The following is a 14,767-nucleotide window of genomic DNA, read 5'->3' as shown; positions in this document are numbered from 1 at the left end:
TGCTGCTTGAATGGGAGGGGGGCTTGTGTGAAGATTTAGAGTATCTAAAGGATGCCTCTCTGTTATCTCTCTGAGTCTTTTCTAAACCTCTGAGTAACCTCTGCTGTTACAGCTGTTAAATCACTTCAGGAGCACTGACGAGGGGAGATGAACCTCTGAGTCATTTGGATTTAAATTGAGTTACTTAGCACTCAGCTCCGACTGCCCCAGCTTTACGAAGTTTTAAAAATATTCTTCCCAAAGTTTTAGCAGTATTTAACTCTCTCCTCTCACTTTGTCCTGCACACGAGCTACCTTCCCAGTGTCAGTGTTGCAGCAAGACTTCCAGCTCAGCAGAGGAAATGCTTCGGGCCTGGAGGAGAGGATATTGTGCTGATGAAATTCAGGTGCCTGCTTTATCTTGATGCCAGGGGAGAGTGCAAGTGCTGGAAAGGAGGAATGAGGAAGAGGCTTGTTCTCAAATCCTTTGGCAGAGAAGATACAACGTGGCCCTTGGCAAAGCCACCCGTTAAATCAAGGAACCTCTTGTTGTGGGGAGAGCTGACTTCATGGAAATGGTCAGCTCCTTACACAACCCCCTGCTCAGAGCTGGGAAGCCTGAAATCCCCTCTGGCTGCTGTTCCAGGCTCCTGCAGCCATCCCAGCTAGAATCAGTTTTTATCCTTAAAGGTTTTTATCCAGGGGACTTGGTGTGCTTTAGCATTTCACTGGGCACACCGCTGCCCTCAGCAGCAAGGCTGGCCCCTCGTCTGGCAGAGCCGGGCACCCAGACACAGCACAGCTTTGCTTAACGAAGAGACCTGGGGCTTGTAGGGACACAAAGAGACCTGGGGCTTGTAGGGACAATCGGAGCTCGTGAATTCAAAGGCCAGCGTGGCCAGCCACGTGCCAGTAGCTGGAAGGTTCCTGCCTGCTGCAAGCTGGTGACAGATTCACAGCAGCCTCCAGGAGGAGGGATCAGGTATGTTGCCCCCCTCTCTGTAGGATTTTGCTGTGGGTGTTTGATCCCTGTGAGGCTCTGACACGTGCTGTTCTTGCACTTGCCCTCCCTCAGTCAGCCCCTAGGACTTCAGCTGCTCGGCGGTGCCCCTGTTAATTACTGCGTGTCACTTTCTAGCTCAAACTCAGTGTCTTTTTGATCTCTGCTTGTTCAGCACAAGCTTGTAACAGGAGATCAGGGGTCATGAAGCTCTGCTAAATACTGGCAGAGAAAATTTTGCTCTTTTAGAAGAAAACCAGGTGCTCCTGCCAGTCCTATCATGGCTGTTCTTGAATTAGCCCGAGGTTACCTGCCTCCTCCCAGCCCACTCCACCCAGTTCAGTTTATCTCCCCGAAAATCCTTCTGTCCCCACAACTATTGATCTATTAAGCAGGTCACGGTTTCTACAAGGCCTCCCCTGACATGGCTCCAAGTTTCCCACAAGGTTTGTGTTTGACTTTGTCAGGTGGGGCATCACTGGGTGCGCTGTATGGTCTGCATCCTGCAAGTCCAAACCGAGATACTTCATTCTTTGGCCTGAATTGCCATCACTTTATTTGCAAAAAGCCATATTCCAGCCTTACTCAGCAAGAAGATGCCTGTTGTAGGATAACCTTTTGCTCAAAGACCGCAGCTTTTCTGAGCTGCGTTGTTTTTTTCTGGGGGAAGGAAACTCCTTTGTGTCATCTCTGTCTCCGAAGAGGACTTTTGCTCCAAGTCCCCCCCTTGGCCAATTCAGAAGTAACTTGGTTTTATTACTGCCCATTGTACGTGCATGCGTGCATTTGAAGGAACAATTTCACTATGGAAAAAAAAAAAAAAAACTACAAGACTTTTGTTATTCTGGAGAAGGTTTTTGTAGTGCTCAGGATCTGTCTGGAAGGCTGATATTTGCTCAGCTGTGTGCTGGTCTGTGTGCCAACGAATACAGCACTTCGCAGCTAGTCAGAGCAAACACCCGGGAGCCCGATCTTCCCAGCAGAAGAGGTTTCATTCCTGTCCTCTGGGCTTCCAGCTTTGATATGAGGGGCCGAGAATGCAGGACCTTGCGTGGGACCAAAGCATTTCTGAGGAAGTCTGACATGACAACGTGCTGGAAGCAACCGTCCTCCAGCTTCCCGTGTTACCCTGACCCTCAGCTATGGGTTGATTTTTGTCCTTCCCATGTGTTCTGTCCTTTCTGTTGCAAGCTGTACATGTTCATGGCTTTTGTCTGGACCACAGAGAGCCCAAAGGGCCTCATTTAGCTGCTAGGGAGGAAAAAGTCTCAGCCATGTCAGGGTTCCCCTGGTCCTTTCCACTCTCAGGGACGGGTGGGTAACCAGATGGTCCATCCCCCAGATCGATGCACAGCAGCGTGGTGCCAGCGTTTTATGGCTCAGTCGTTGTAAATAACTGATATTATTTGCTTTCTCTATTTAGAGAAAAGTATTGTTCTGTCCCAGTAACATCAACTGGGAAAACAAATGCCGGCATTTATCATGCGAGTGCTGGCAATAATAGAGGTCAAGTGGATTTATAGTGCCAGAACCCATTACATGTTTGAAGACTAATTAAAGCCCTAAATGAGCTGCTTGTCCTACTGGAGGCTTTTTTATTTTTTTTTCCTTTCCTTGCTGCTGTGTTGTTTTTTTTTCCTTTTTGAAGAGCGCTCGCTGTAATAATGGAGCAGCAGCTGAACAGAGATTTCCTGATTAGATGTCAGCAGAGGAAGATTTGAAATGCTCTGCGTGCGTTGGGATTGCTGGACCACATCTCCACTGTTAGTTCTGAGCCTGGTAGGGTTTACAGACCTCTCTTCCACCCCAAACAAGTGCCTGGCTGGTCTAATTTAATCCTATTTAATATTTAGAGCTGTCTGCCACAGTCAAGGCTCTGAAATGCTGGGGTGTGTGCAAAGGGAGGAAGGCAAGGTCCTGGGCTGGTGAAATCTGCCCCAAAGACAAGCTGATATCTCAGTTGATACAGGTGTGGAAGGAAATGACCTTTCCAAGAAAATCCAGCAACTGCTTCTGCCAAGATTTGTTGTGGTCTTTATTGTGCAAAGCCTGGGCTCTGCGGGGTGTCTCCTACCCCCCCAGCTGCCCTGACCTGCTACGTGCACTGCTTGACCAGGAGAGCTGCAGGGTGAGGGAGGATGATACTGGCTGTGTAACCTTTCCCTGTGGTTTCTGTGGAGTTCACTGTCAGGTTTAATTCTGCTCCCTGTGCTGCAGCCACCCCAGAGGGACACGGTGCCATCAGACAGAACCGTCCCTCGATCCTCATCGGGGAGCTTGCTCCATCTCAGCCAGGCAGCTCTCCAAGCTGGAGACGGGGGAGAGCCACGGAGTCATCAAAGCACACGTCAAGCTGGTGAGAGCTGCTGGCAGGGCTCCCTGAGCCGCTGCTCCACACGTTGTGCTCCATCTCGTCAGCTCTGAGCTCTCCGGAGTGCCAGCTGGAGCTGGAGACTGTCCACGCAGGAACAAAACTGCCCACGCTGTCTGCCCAGCTTTACATGGAGTTACCTGGCTGGAAGCAGGGGGAGCTTTGTGCTGAGCAGGCACTGCCAGGGCTGCGTGGCTTTCTAAGCAGAGGCCTGGCTTGGTCTTTCCCCTAAATATGCTGTAAAAGCCCCAGGAGCCCTAAAAAGCAGAGTGTTGCCCTACACTTAATCAGCTTGAGAAGCCCCAGGACAGCAGGAGCGGGCGCCATCAAACTTCTGGCTGTGAAGGGAAGTTTATAGATAAAGCTTCTCGCACGGTGTCATCAGAGACTGTCCCCATCTCTGCAGGGAGATGGAGAAAAAAGCAGCATCTGGCTGGGTGTGTGGTGGGGATGGATTTGGGGGAGTGTCCCACGGACAGAGGACTGGAGAGCATTTGTGATGTGGGGGGATAAGAGAGGGCCAGGAGAAGGAAGGATGTCACAGCTACATAAATGAGCATCTTTTCTGCTCTGTCCCAGTAAAATCCCCCCACACCACGAGATTTCATTGCCTCCTTCCCGTAGGGAGGTGACGGATTTTCAAGTTTTAAAACACGGGAATGCAAAAACCGTTAAACGCCCCAGGAACCAAACTGCAAAAAATAAAAAAAAAAAAACAAAAACAAACAAACAGAAACCCCTCCTTGGCTCGTGGGGGTGTTGAGAGCATGGAGGGTGGGTGGGGGGAGATTTTGGGGGAAAAAAAAAATATTTAAAACAGAAACAACAACCCCGAGCCTGAGCACTGAGAAGAACAACATCCGAGGAGCTCCAGGAAAACAAGCCATGAATGCGGGCAGTCAGCAGCGGCGCTCAGCTGATGTTCACAAGAAGGTTTCGGCTCGCTGTGTTGGAGACCTCAGCAAACCTTGAAGACAGAGAGAGCATTTAGAAATGCCCCTGAGGTTTTCCGTTGCTCTGCAGTAGGCTTGGTAAACATGCCAATAAATACTGGAGAGAGAAGAAAAGCCCTTACAGAGGAGCAGACACCGGTTTTCAGCCGCTCGATCTTCTGCCTCCGCGGCGGCTGCTGCCGGTCGGCGCTGGGGGGAAAGGGGCAGAGAGGATCCGAGCGCTGGGGCTGCAGGAATTGCTGGGAAAATCACTTCTCAGGAGGTTTCTGAGCACATCTGAAAGTTACGTCTGGAGCTGTGAGAGGGAATGTCCTGTAGGAGGGCAGCAAGCTAGCGGGACTCCTCGTGTCGTGGCGTGCCTGTGAGTATGGGAACTGCTCTGCGGCAGGATGAGCGTGTCAGACAGGGAAAAAAGGGGAGAAACTGTTCTGTGAGCATGGTGGGAGCTGCTGCCTGCTGCCATCCAGCTTACGGTAGCCCTGGCTGTAGGTAGCATCTCAATTCTTCTAGCTGCTGGCGCTGCTTTGCCCGTGGGACAGCTCGGTGTGAGCGAGGGCAGAACCGGGCGCTTTGAGGCCAGCATCTGGCCCCGGTGCTGGTGTGCTGGTCGTGTTTTCTTCGCCTAAAAACAGCCTGTTTTGGCCTGTTGGGAAGTCGAATTTGTAATTCCTAACTTCTTCCTCTCTTAGCTCAGCCAAACGCGAAGTCTGCCCGGTAACGGAGGAACCACCAGCACCAAAACAACGGAGGAAGACAAATGGTTCCGCGTGCCCTAATTGCTGGGGTCGTCTCGGCTGACGACGTTTATTAAATTAGCAGAGAGGAAGGCAGGCTTTCGCAGAGCAAAGATTAATGGTTTCTGCCCAGCGGTTTAATGCTACTGCAAACGTACAAAAGCACCTGAGGACGGAGGTGTGTAATTAGCGACTCTTTAGCCTGTTGGAAACGCTGGGTGTTTATCTAATCAGGCGCACTTTGCTTCTTCCTCGTTTTCCTGGAAGCGGCCCTTAAAAGCTGCCGTGACGCACGCTGGCTTCCAGGTGCTGCTCTCACCTCTTGGGCATCGCTTTGAAACCCAGACGCGTGATCGGGTCGAGTGTTTGTGGGTGTCTCTTATCGCAGGTTCTCCTTGCTTCTCCCCTTGCCAAGCTCCTGCCAGCCGACGTGGCAGCTCTGGGAGGGCTCTGCTCAGGCTTTGCTCCTCTGGCGGCGTGGGGGAGACCCTGCAGAGCTGCCTCTTTCTTGGTGGTGCCCCCAGGAGCTGGTGGGAGCACAGTGGAGCAACAGGAGCCAGGTGTGAGGTGTCTTTGAGGACGTTGGCTTTCTTTAGGAGCTCTGGGTCCTCCTGGAGTGAGCCAGGGCGGGCTGTGCCGACCCACCGAGAGCTGTGCGGCCGTCTCCGTGCTGTGGTGGAGAGGGCTCGTGCTCCATCCTTTCAGCTGTCTGTGTGGTGCACATCCAGCCTGTGGTAAGGTGTTCAGACAGCAGATAACCGTGTCGTGTCACCGGTATCCAGCATCGTGGGCCTTTGCCATCCTCCTCAAGGTCGGTGCTTACGATGCCTTAGCACAGACAAAATAGCGTAGTTAAGATTTCTTAGTAAAAATAATCAAGGGCTGAAATAAAAATGGTAACACCAGGAGTTCTGCCTGCTGCATTGAGGGCAGCAAAGTCCTTTCTTCCTGCCTGCACCAACAGGAGAACAGCCCCATGTCTGAGCCCAAGCCAATGCCAGCAGCAATCGCCCAGCTTCCAGAACCAAATCCTGGTTTTACCGAGCTGCTGCCAAACCAGCGATGGCTCTGCAGGGTGGAAGAGGGTCGAGTTGGGTAGAGACGGCAGCGGTGTGTCACTGCGTGTTCTCCTTGCTCTCTGGCTTTGCTGTGTGTTCAATATCCATCCTGCACCTATTCACCACCTCCTCCAGTACCTTCTTAACTCAAAGCCTGCTGCTGAAGTCACCTTAAAACTACACTAACGTGCTTTTTGGAGAGACAGAAACCGTGCACAAACGTTTTGTTGGTTTGGCCGTCGTGGCTGCAAGAGGTAAATCCCGTTGGGGTAGTAAGGAAGTCGTGAGGGGCAGTGGAGTTGCCTTTAGGTCATTCATAACTAAGCTGAGGTATGGATGCGAAGTCCCAGATGATCTGAGCTTGTCTTTGTATCTCACGACACTGAGCGAGGGGGGAATTTTGTCTTTGGAGGTGCTGCAGCTGAGAGATGCCTGTGGTTGCACCTGGAGTCGTGCAGAGCTGGGTGCGTGTTCATGCAGGAATCCTGCTACCTGCTGGCTTTTCCGTTTAACCACTGCCTTCTGCTCGCAGTCAGCCCCGAATTGGTTTGTGAATTTTGGGCCTTCTCTCGTTAAGTTTGCCTGGTGAGCAGCTCGGTGGCACCCTGGGCTGGAACAGGGTGCGTGGGGGCCGCTGTGGGATGTCGGTGCTGGTGGGAAGCTGGGGAATCTTTCGGCTCGGTGAGCTTGCTGCTGCAGGAACCGCACAGAGTTCAGTGGTTTCCGTTCTCAGGGCTCTGCACGAGGATGGCTTTCAATTCACATGCACTCATTATTCGCCCTCCCCCAGGATTTCCCCTCCAGCTTGGAAGCTGTGGCGGGACATCAGCTCCAGAGCTCCCGGTTCTGCCCCGCTTGGTGCTGATTTCAGGGGGTTCTCAGCTAAAGCCAAACTTCGGGAAAGGGCAGGAAAAGGGAGCAGGAAGGGGAAAGGGCAGAAGTTTTCCAGGATGTGTTAGAGGCACCCCAGGGCCGTTTGGTAAATGCTGCGTGTGCCGGTGAGCAAGGTGAGAGCGGCTGGGAGAAGGTTGGAGGGAGACGTGCAGGTAGAGAGAGTGTGGAAAACAGAAGGCAGAAGCTGAACTGGTTTTCACCTTCTCTGTTATTGTTATAACACTGTATTTAAATTAATTTTATTAAATCTCAAATATCTTAATGGTTGCCAAATTTGATGTTTTGTCTGTCAGCTTCGGGGCAAGGTTTCTCTCTCCTTGAGGCTGGGCCTGTGATAGCTTGAAAACGTTTGCTCTTTCACTTAGTTTTCCAGCCCTCGTGACTGCAGAGCAAAGCTTTAAGATGTGTCCCAGACACATTCTTTAAGTTAAAAACACGGAGATAAAGCAACAAGCCCACAGATGTATTCAACTGTATTTTTGTTATGATTTTTCTCAGTGCCAGTCCCCTGACTTTTCCTTGTTTGGGGTCGGGCTCGTAGCTCTGGAATTTCAGAGCCCTCAGCTGAGACCCGGGGTCACGGTGCGCCCCCGCTACTGGTTCGAAATCAAAAGCTTTGTGCAGCCCTCGCTGTTACTGGCTGTGCCGTGACACTGCTTTGAAAAAGACCCAAAACAATAGAGAGAAAAAAAAAAAAAAAAAGAAACAGATTTGAATCTCAAGGACAGCACAGCTGCAACATCCCGTCTGCTTGACTTTGCAGCTCACGGTAGCTGAGGGTCTGCCACGCTGGGAGTTTGGGCTGGGTGCTGCTGGTGTGTGACACCCCCCTGATGCCAGAGTGCGTTGTTTTGCAGGAGCCAGGCCAAAGAGACTCCAAAGAAACAGCATGGACAGCTTAGACCTCCTGAAGTTCCCTTCTGAAAAGGTAAGCGAAGATGGCTGGCTTGCCTGGAGGATGAAGTATCGGTAGGAATCCGTAAGGGCTTGTTGACTGCCTGCATGCACAGGGAAGTATGCAATTAGCAGATAGCACGGGAGTCAATGGGATTAACCAGAGAGGGTTTCTGGAGAGGAACAGCTGGTCTAGCTAAAAAGGCACTTAGCTGAAAGCTGAAAAAGCCACTTCTGGGGTTTTTTGAAAAAAAACCAGCCCTTTATTGAAGAGGATAAGCACGAGCAGTTCAGCCCCTTCAGTGGCTGGTGGCACATCTCAGTGCCTTGTTAACCCAGCAGAGTGCTGCCTTCGTGCAGCCAGGGAAGGAGAGGTCAGGAGGGAGCTGCAGCATTGCAGGAGGCAGAGGATCTTGTCCCAAGGGGCTCTGAGGATTGCCTCTGCTCTGGTTCACTGCTGGAAATGTCAGATCCAAGCAGATCAGTGTTTTCATTGCCTCCCCAGGGCAAAGGCTGTTTCTACAGTCAGCTGGGAAGCACTGAGCCTCTCCACCTGCATGGATCATTTAAATTTCTGAGAAAATCCTGCACAGGATCGCTGGGTCTGCCCCGTGGCAGGTGTCAGTGCTGCTGTGTGGTTCAGCCATGCCCGATCCCAGGGGCAGGCAGCCCAGCTCTGCTTTTTGGGAAAGGCGTTGGCAGGAGTCGTTTATATTCATGCGGTGCTTTCCAGGCACAGCTCTCCCGAGTGCCCCGGGGAGCGTTTCCACTCCTGCAGAAGTGTCACAAAAAAAAAAAAAATCCCCCAAGTTGTGGGTAGGTACAGGGGATCAACGGGAAATAACCTCAGGCTTGCAGAGACATCTGAGTGCCTAAGCAGCCCAGCAGGCACCTGGAGGGACTGGCAGAAGCTCTTTCCTGAATTAACTCTGAGGGAGTTAAATTCCAAGCACCCTTTTTGTTAATTCACCCACCTGCCCAGAGGCTGGCTGCCTCCTACCTGCTGTAACCAGTGTGGGTCCATCTCTTCTCCAGCCACAACCACACGTTCTGGGCTGGGTGGCTGCTGCCTAAAATCCCCCTGACCTTTCCCACACCACTGGGTTTATCTGCTCGCCTCCAGGTAGGGGTTAGACCTGAGGTTGGACTGACCCCATGGGTTCCCTGTGATGACAGGGACACAGTGCCCAGTGGCAGGGTGATGTGTGTGTCCTGATCGATCGGTTCTGTGTCCTGATGGATCAATTCTGTGTCCTACTCATCGCAGCATGGCCCGGGGGCTCTGGCAGTGTTGTGCTACATGAGATTTGTTGCTGGTGCCGCTGGTTTCCTGCTCTTTGCTCTGCAAGCTGGGCCTCGCTCAGTACTCCAGGCAGGGTGGTGGATTTTGGGGGTTCCTGGGGGAGCTGTGGGTAGTCCATAACCTGGGAGTCAGAAACGAGTTGTTCCCCCCAGAGTGGTCCTGTGGGCATATGTGAGCTCACCTCTCCTTGTGGAAGCAATTCCCCATCCTTTGAGGTGCTAAGACCTCAAAGAATAAACCAGCGGTGTGAAATGCGATCTCTCCAGCGCCCTCTCATTATTTCCTCACCATTTCTGCCCTTAGCCCTGCCAGAGATAGCCTTCAAAGTCAGCAGGGCCCCCTGTTACCTAACAGGCCAGGAACTTTTGTGCACTGCCCCTGCACAGAGTTGCTCCTGTGCTCCCTGACCTGTGCCTTGTTCCCTGGTTTGAGTTTCCCTGGTTTTAGCTCCCAGCCTCTGGCTCTTCTTTATTCCTCTTTCCACCAGACTGAAAAATCTCTTCATCACATGCTGGTTTTTACCCTGGAGGTGCTTACATGCCGTAATTGAGCCATCTATTCTTTGGGCATGAAGGAAGCCATTTGAGGCTTCTGAGGCAGCGAGGCATTGCGAGGCAGCTTCTGTCCACTTCTGAAGCCCACTTTCAGGCCTGCTTTTCAGGCTGTGGACACCGGCCTGGCTGCAGTTGGTCGCATTGATAGCATCTAAGGAAATGAAACTCCCCTCGCTTGTTCTTACTATTCCTGTTTGTGTTTCAAGGAGTGCAGAAGGCGTTTTGGCTCCAGCATCCTGCTGCGTTGGGCTGCTGGTGTGCTGTGACTTTGGGTCCTGTTCAGTGTTTTTGCCTTCTCAGTGCTCACCTCTTAAAATCCCAACCTCATGGGTCCTTGGGTGAGCTGTGCTCCTGAGCTGGGCTCCAGCTTCTTTCACCCGCACGCAGCAGCTGAAGCGAGGAGTGAGGACACTGGGGAGTTCTCTCGGTGCTCTGTGAGCAATAATAAGATGGTTTGCAGCATGGAAATACAAAAGCCCAAAGCATGGAGCAGGTTTAGGCACTCAGATCCCACTGGTTACGTGCCTGGTGCCTTTAATAAGTGCCTTTGGAGCTAAATGCTGAATGCTCCTGCTGCTGTTTCCGTATCAGGGCCTCATCTGCGTGACAGCAGTAATGAGGTTGTTGTGATAATACAGGCAGGGCCATTACCACAGGGCTTTTGGCAGAGAAGGGACAGAGTTGTGTGCATCTCATGGGAAGGGAGTGAGGAAGGAGAAGCCAGGCGAATGGCAGGGGTTGGAAAAAACAAGCGAAGAGCTGCACTGAGAGGAGACAAAACCTAGGATTTAAGAGACATGTTATGGTTTCCCCATGCGTTACACAGGAGTGACAAACCTGTGTTTTATATGGCCACAGGAGCACTGCAAACAGGAGTTGAAGAGAGCCCAAAAGGAGAGCAGAGGAGCAGGGGCTTGCCTGTAACCAGCTGCTGCAGTCGGTCACATTTCCCTGCGGTCCCCACATGCTGGTAGCAGGAGGGTTGGCAGGAGGGCTGAATGGGACTCCAACCCCTCGTGCTAATCGATGCCTCTACCTTTATACCTGTTTTTTTTTAAGAGGATGCTACTTCTCCCTATGGAGAGGTTGTCCATTGTGTGCTGTTTGGGTGATGCTGCTTCTCCACGCATTAAAATCCTCTGCTGCAGATACACAATATCCTTATTCAGCCCTGCGCATTGTGAGTGGCAGTGCACACCATCCAAATGCCACGTTAACTTCTCGTTTCTGTGGATATTTGCCATTTTTCTGGGGAAATTTGCCATCAGATCTCCACGTTAAACCGGAGAGAAGCAATTTGTGCAATGACTATTTCTTGCTTTCCCAAGGACCAGAATGGGGACAGCCATCACGTGGGAGACCTGAAGATCTCGGGCAAAGAGTTCTTGTCTTTACCTGCAAGGTCAAAGAAATACCGGGAGCACCAACACACTTCAGAGAGAAGGCCCCAGGGGTCAAGTACATCACCGCTGGATGCCAGCGAAGTCCGAGTCCAGGTGTCACAGTCGGTAGGAAGATGTTTTTTCTCCTCTGGTACTCGTCTTGGAGCTTTGTTTCTAACCTGGTTGAGTGGGTGGCAGTGTGGCCTGTTGGCCTGAAAGCAGAGCCTGCATCTGGCTCTGCTGTTCAGGCAACTGCAGGCAGGTTATTTTTCCTTTCTGAGCCTTGGCTTCACGGCTCATTACACAGAACTGCGGTACCAACCTCCTTGAACTGGTTTGTGAGAGCTTGGTGGTTAGTGGTGCTTGTAACCTTCAGCAGAGGGATGAGTTTAGACCTGAACTTTCCTGAGTTTGGGACTGTCTGGGTGCGATGCCCTGACTTCTAGAAGAACACAGCAGGTTGGAGGCCTTACTTTGTGGAGCCTGACTTGAACAGCCTCCTCAGCTAACCAGGAAAATGCTTGTTGCCTTCAGGAAGCAGAGCCCTTTTCACGTTTTTGGTAGCTTATCAACCAAAAATGTGGATGCCTTTGCCATTTGCAGGTTGCTGGCATGCAGCAAGGCCCTGTTGGGGTTGAACAGCTCTGACTTAGTCTGTCCTTGGCTCCCCGGAAGGTGGTGGACATCTGTGTCCTGGAAAGCTCTCCTTGTGCGTTTTTTACATCTTTAACCCAAACAATTGAGCTGTTTGAGGCTATTATCTTCTGGTTGTGTTGATGTTTATGTTGTGACACTGGCAAATACAATGTGCTGGGGAGGTTTCCTGCAGCTGTGCTGGTTTTGTTCTCAGTTCTGGAGGCAAGAGTCACACCCACAGATGCTGCATGTTTCTGGATTGTGGGAGCAGGCTTGGAGGTATTTGAACTCGGTGATTTCAAGTGAGAAGCCCGAAGTCCTCAGCTTGCTTTTTGCCAGGAGATGGATAGTAACAGCAAAGCTGTAAGGATTGCATGGGTGCTCTGAAGTATTTGGGCTCTTGATTTATGCTGAGGCTGTAATTCACTGTCGCACTGCTGTGATCACGCACTTGAATCCAGGTGGATTAAGTCCAAGCCAGGAAAGGCAGGCCTATTTTCTCTTGATAGTTAAGAAAAGAGAAATGAAAAAAATACTTTTGTGTTGGGTATGAAAGGGTCTGAGCTGCAGAGCTTGGGAGGAAGCCTGTCTCTAGAGGGGGGATGCTTGAAAGTGTTTCCTTGTTCCTGGTCTGTAGGTCACAGGTGGAACATGTCCTGCTCTGGGTGTGCGTACGTACACATCCCTTTTGACCACAGGCACTTCTGGTTTTCAGTTCGGTTGTCTGACCGCTGGAGACAGGATTTTTACACCAACTGGTGTTTTTTTTTTAGACTTCTCTGAGCTGATTCTTCATTCCCAACAGTGTTAGTGGAAATGGTCTAATAGGAAAAGCATTTCCTGCTGCTCACCAGTGCAAACATGATCATTGAGAAGGAAAACAAAGCTCATCTGAGCCAGAAAGGAGACAGCAGTACTGGGGCATCCGAGGGAATATAAAGGCAGAAAAAAAAAACACACTTCTGCCAGAAATAGCTTTGTATTTTTAACTCAGACATTCAGCCAGAAACCGAACAAAAGCCATGCTCCAGCAAGAGTAAGGCAAAAAGCATTCCTCAGGAGTGTAGTTGTGAACACGCAGGTTATGTCTGTAGAAGAGGCCCTGTGGAACATTGCCAAGCACTAGCGAGCTTGTGACCATTTACACAAGGATTTGGGGAATGTCCAGGCAAGAGCAAGTGAAGGCAGGGACACGCACACCCCGGTCACGGGAGGCACCTTGCAGACACCCGGGGTTTGCTCTTGCAAGATGGTGCAGGCTCTGCCTGAGTGCTGGGACCTGACTGTTCTCCCGAGGCCTCTTCCCTCTGCGCCCAGGTTTTGTAGAGTTTATTAGCTCTCTACTTGCTCTGGATTTGTGAGCTAAACCCCGACCGTGCAATTTTAGCTCAATTCCCAAGCGTTCCTGATGCACCTGAGAGTCAAACAGCGGAGAGGGAAAGGACACAGACCCGTGGAGGGATAAGGGAGGTGAAGCACTGTGTCCATGCGTTTGCACAGCCCCAGAGGCCAGGACTGGAGAGGGGCAGGAGCCTGCTGCTTGCAGCAGTCCCTGCGTGGGCATTTGAGCTTCTGCCCTGCTCCCTGCAGAGCCCGGCAGTGTTGCCTGTGCCGCTTGCCCAGGCACGGAGGTGGTCCATTGCCCCGCTGGCAGCAGTGCCCCACAGCCCCTTCCCATTTCAGCCCCACAAAGGATCAGTGTGCAGAGCCCTGCTGGGCCGTGGCTAAAGCCAGCTGGTGTCTCCAGACCATGCCCTGCCACACACGAAATGCCCTCCAGAAAGGGCTCTTCTGCCAGGAGAGCGTCTGCAGCGCGTTCTGGGCAGCGAGGCTGGGTCACTTCGGGTGAATCTCGTTTTGTTTCCATGCTCCCACCTGACAGGGACCCCAGCCTGACTCTGCAGCCCAGACCTCAGAGCATTTAAATCAACAACTTCTCGTGGGTACTTGCCAAAAGCGGTGACCCTTTGCCTTGCGTATGGCTTTTGTCCCCGTCTGTCAGAGGGCTATAGAGCTGTGTCAGCCTGTTGTGTGGGAGTGTGGGTGGGCTTTTTTTTTGAAAAGCTCTAATTCCCATCCATGTGAGCCTTTTTAAATGAAATGTGGCGAACTGCACCCAAGACGGGTGGATGCTGGCCCCGAGCTCTGCAGCACAGACCCTTTTTCTCCCTCCTGCAGAGCTGGCTCTGGTCAGGCAGTTCAGACAAGAACCCCGAGGCATTCCTCATTTTGTGAATGCTCGAAACAAAAATCTCCTTTTATCCATCAGTAAACAGCAAGTCCTTAATTAGAGGTGAGCTCTGATGGCTGATCTGAGGTGCTGTCACCATCAGAAGGCACCAGCTCAGGCTGTGCGCAGCCTTGCCTGCTGGATGGTGCCCAGGAACAAACCTCCCCGGCCCCACACGGAGCGATGTGATCTCTGGATAAGTCCTGGAGTCGGTGCAGGCACTGACCTCCTTCCAAAGGAGCCTTCTCACCATGATGGGAAGGTCCCACAGGTAGGTGCAGGGCCTGATTCAGAGCCTCATGTTCCCTGCCCACCGCTGCCACCACCGCCTCTTGTTTACCTCTGTCCTCCCCATCTGTGTGATGGGGTAATGCAGCTCCCCTGGGGAGCTTACAGAGGCGTGATGATGGCTGTAAAGTTGTTTGAGCTCGGGATGGCAGGAACTGTGGTGGTGTTATTAGCATTGGCGATGCTGCTGCTAATTACTGAGCTGCTGGGAAACTCCCCATGGGAGGAGGCGGGAGAAGGGAGGGGAGGCAGGGGAAAGTGAAGGGAGGTGAAGTGCACTCGGGGATGGAGAGGAGCCTGGCCCTGCTGGCAGCCCTGTCAGGCCCTGGGAGAAGGGCTCAGCCTGTTGGCAAAGCCGTGGGGATGCTGGCATGGATAGGAGAAGCCATGGCCCAGGTGCTGCGTAAGGTAGGAGAGCGTGCCAGGCCGGCGGGCTGGGCCCCTCCGTGGGTGCTGAGCTGGGGCTGCACAAAATGGAGCCTGTGCAGGAG

At 52.1% G+C, this 14,767-nt stretch overlaps 1 protein-coding gene across 2 annotated transcripts in view; it reads left to right on the top strand.

The window, feature by feature from the left end:
• Positions 1-14,767, top strand: part of GPSM1 (G protein signaling modulator 1) — a 64,110-nt gene that overhangs the window by 33,476 nt on the left and 15,867 nt on the right. For both annotated transcript variants that reach the window (XR_014318791.1, XM_082775295.1), the window contains exons 10-11: positions 7,847-7,917; positions 11,069-11,248. Coding sequence is in view for 1 of the 2 variants with exons in the window: in XM_082775295.1 (XP_082631421.1) it covers positions 7,847-7,917; positions 11,069-11,248 (251 nt within the window). In the remaining variant the exon portion in view is untranslated. The remainder of the gene's footprint in view (positions 1-7,846; positions 7,918-11,068; positions 11,249-14,767) is intronic.

This window comes from Aythya marila (genome assembly GCF_965140915.1).
Source record: "Aythya marila genome assembly, chromosome: 19".
Classification (NCBI taxonomy): domain Eukaryota; kingdom Metazoa; phylum Chordata; class Aves; order Anseriformes; family Anatidae; genus Aythya; species Aythya marila.
The sequence above is the reverse complement of the archived record's forward strand: the minus strand, read 5'-3'. Positions and strand labels throughout refer to the sequence as shown.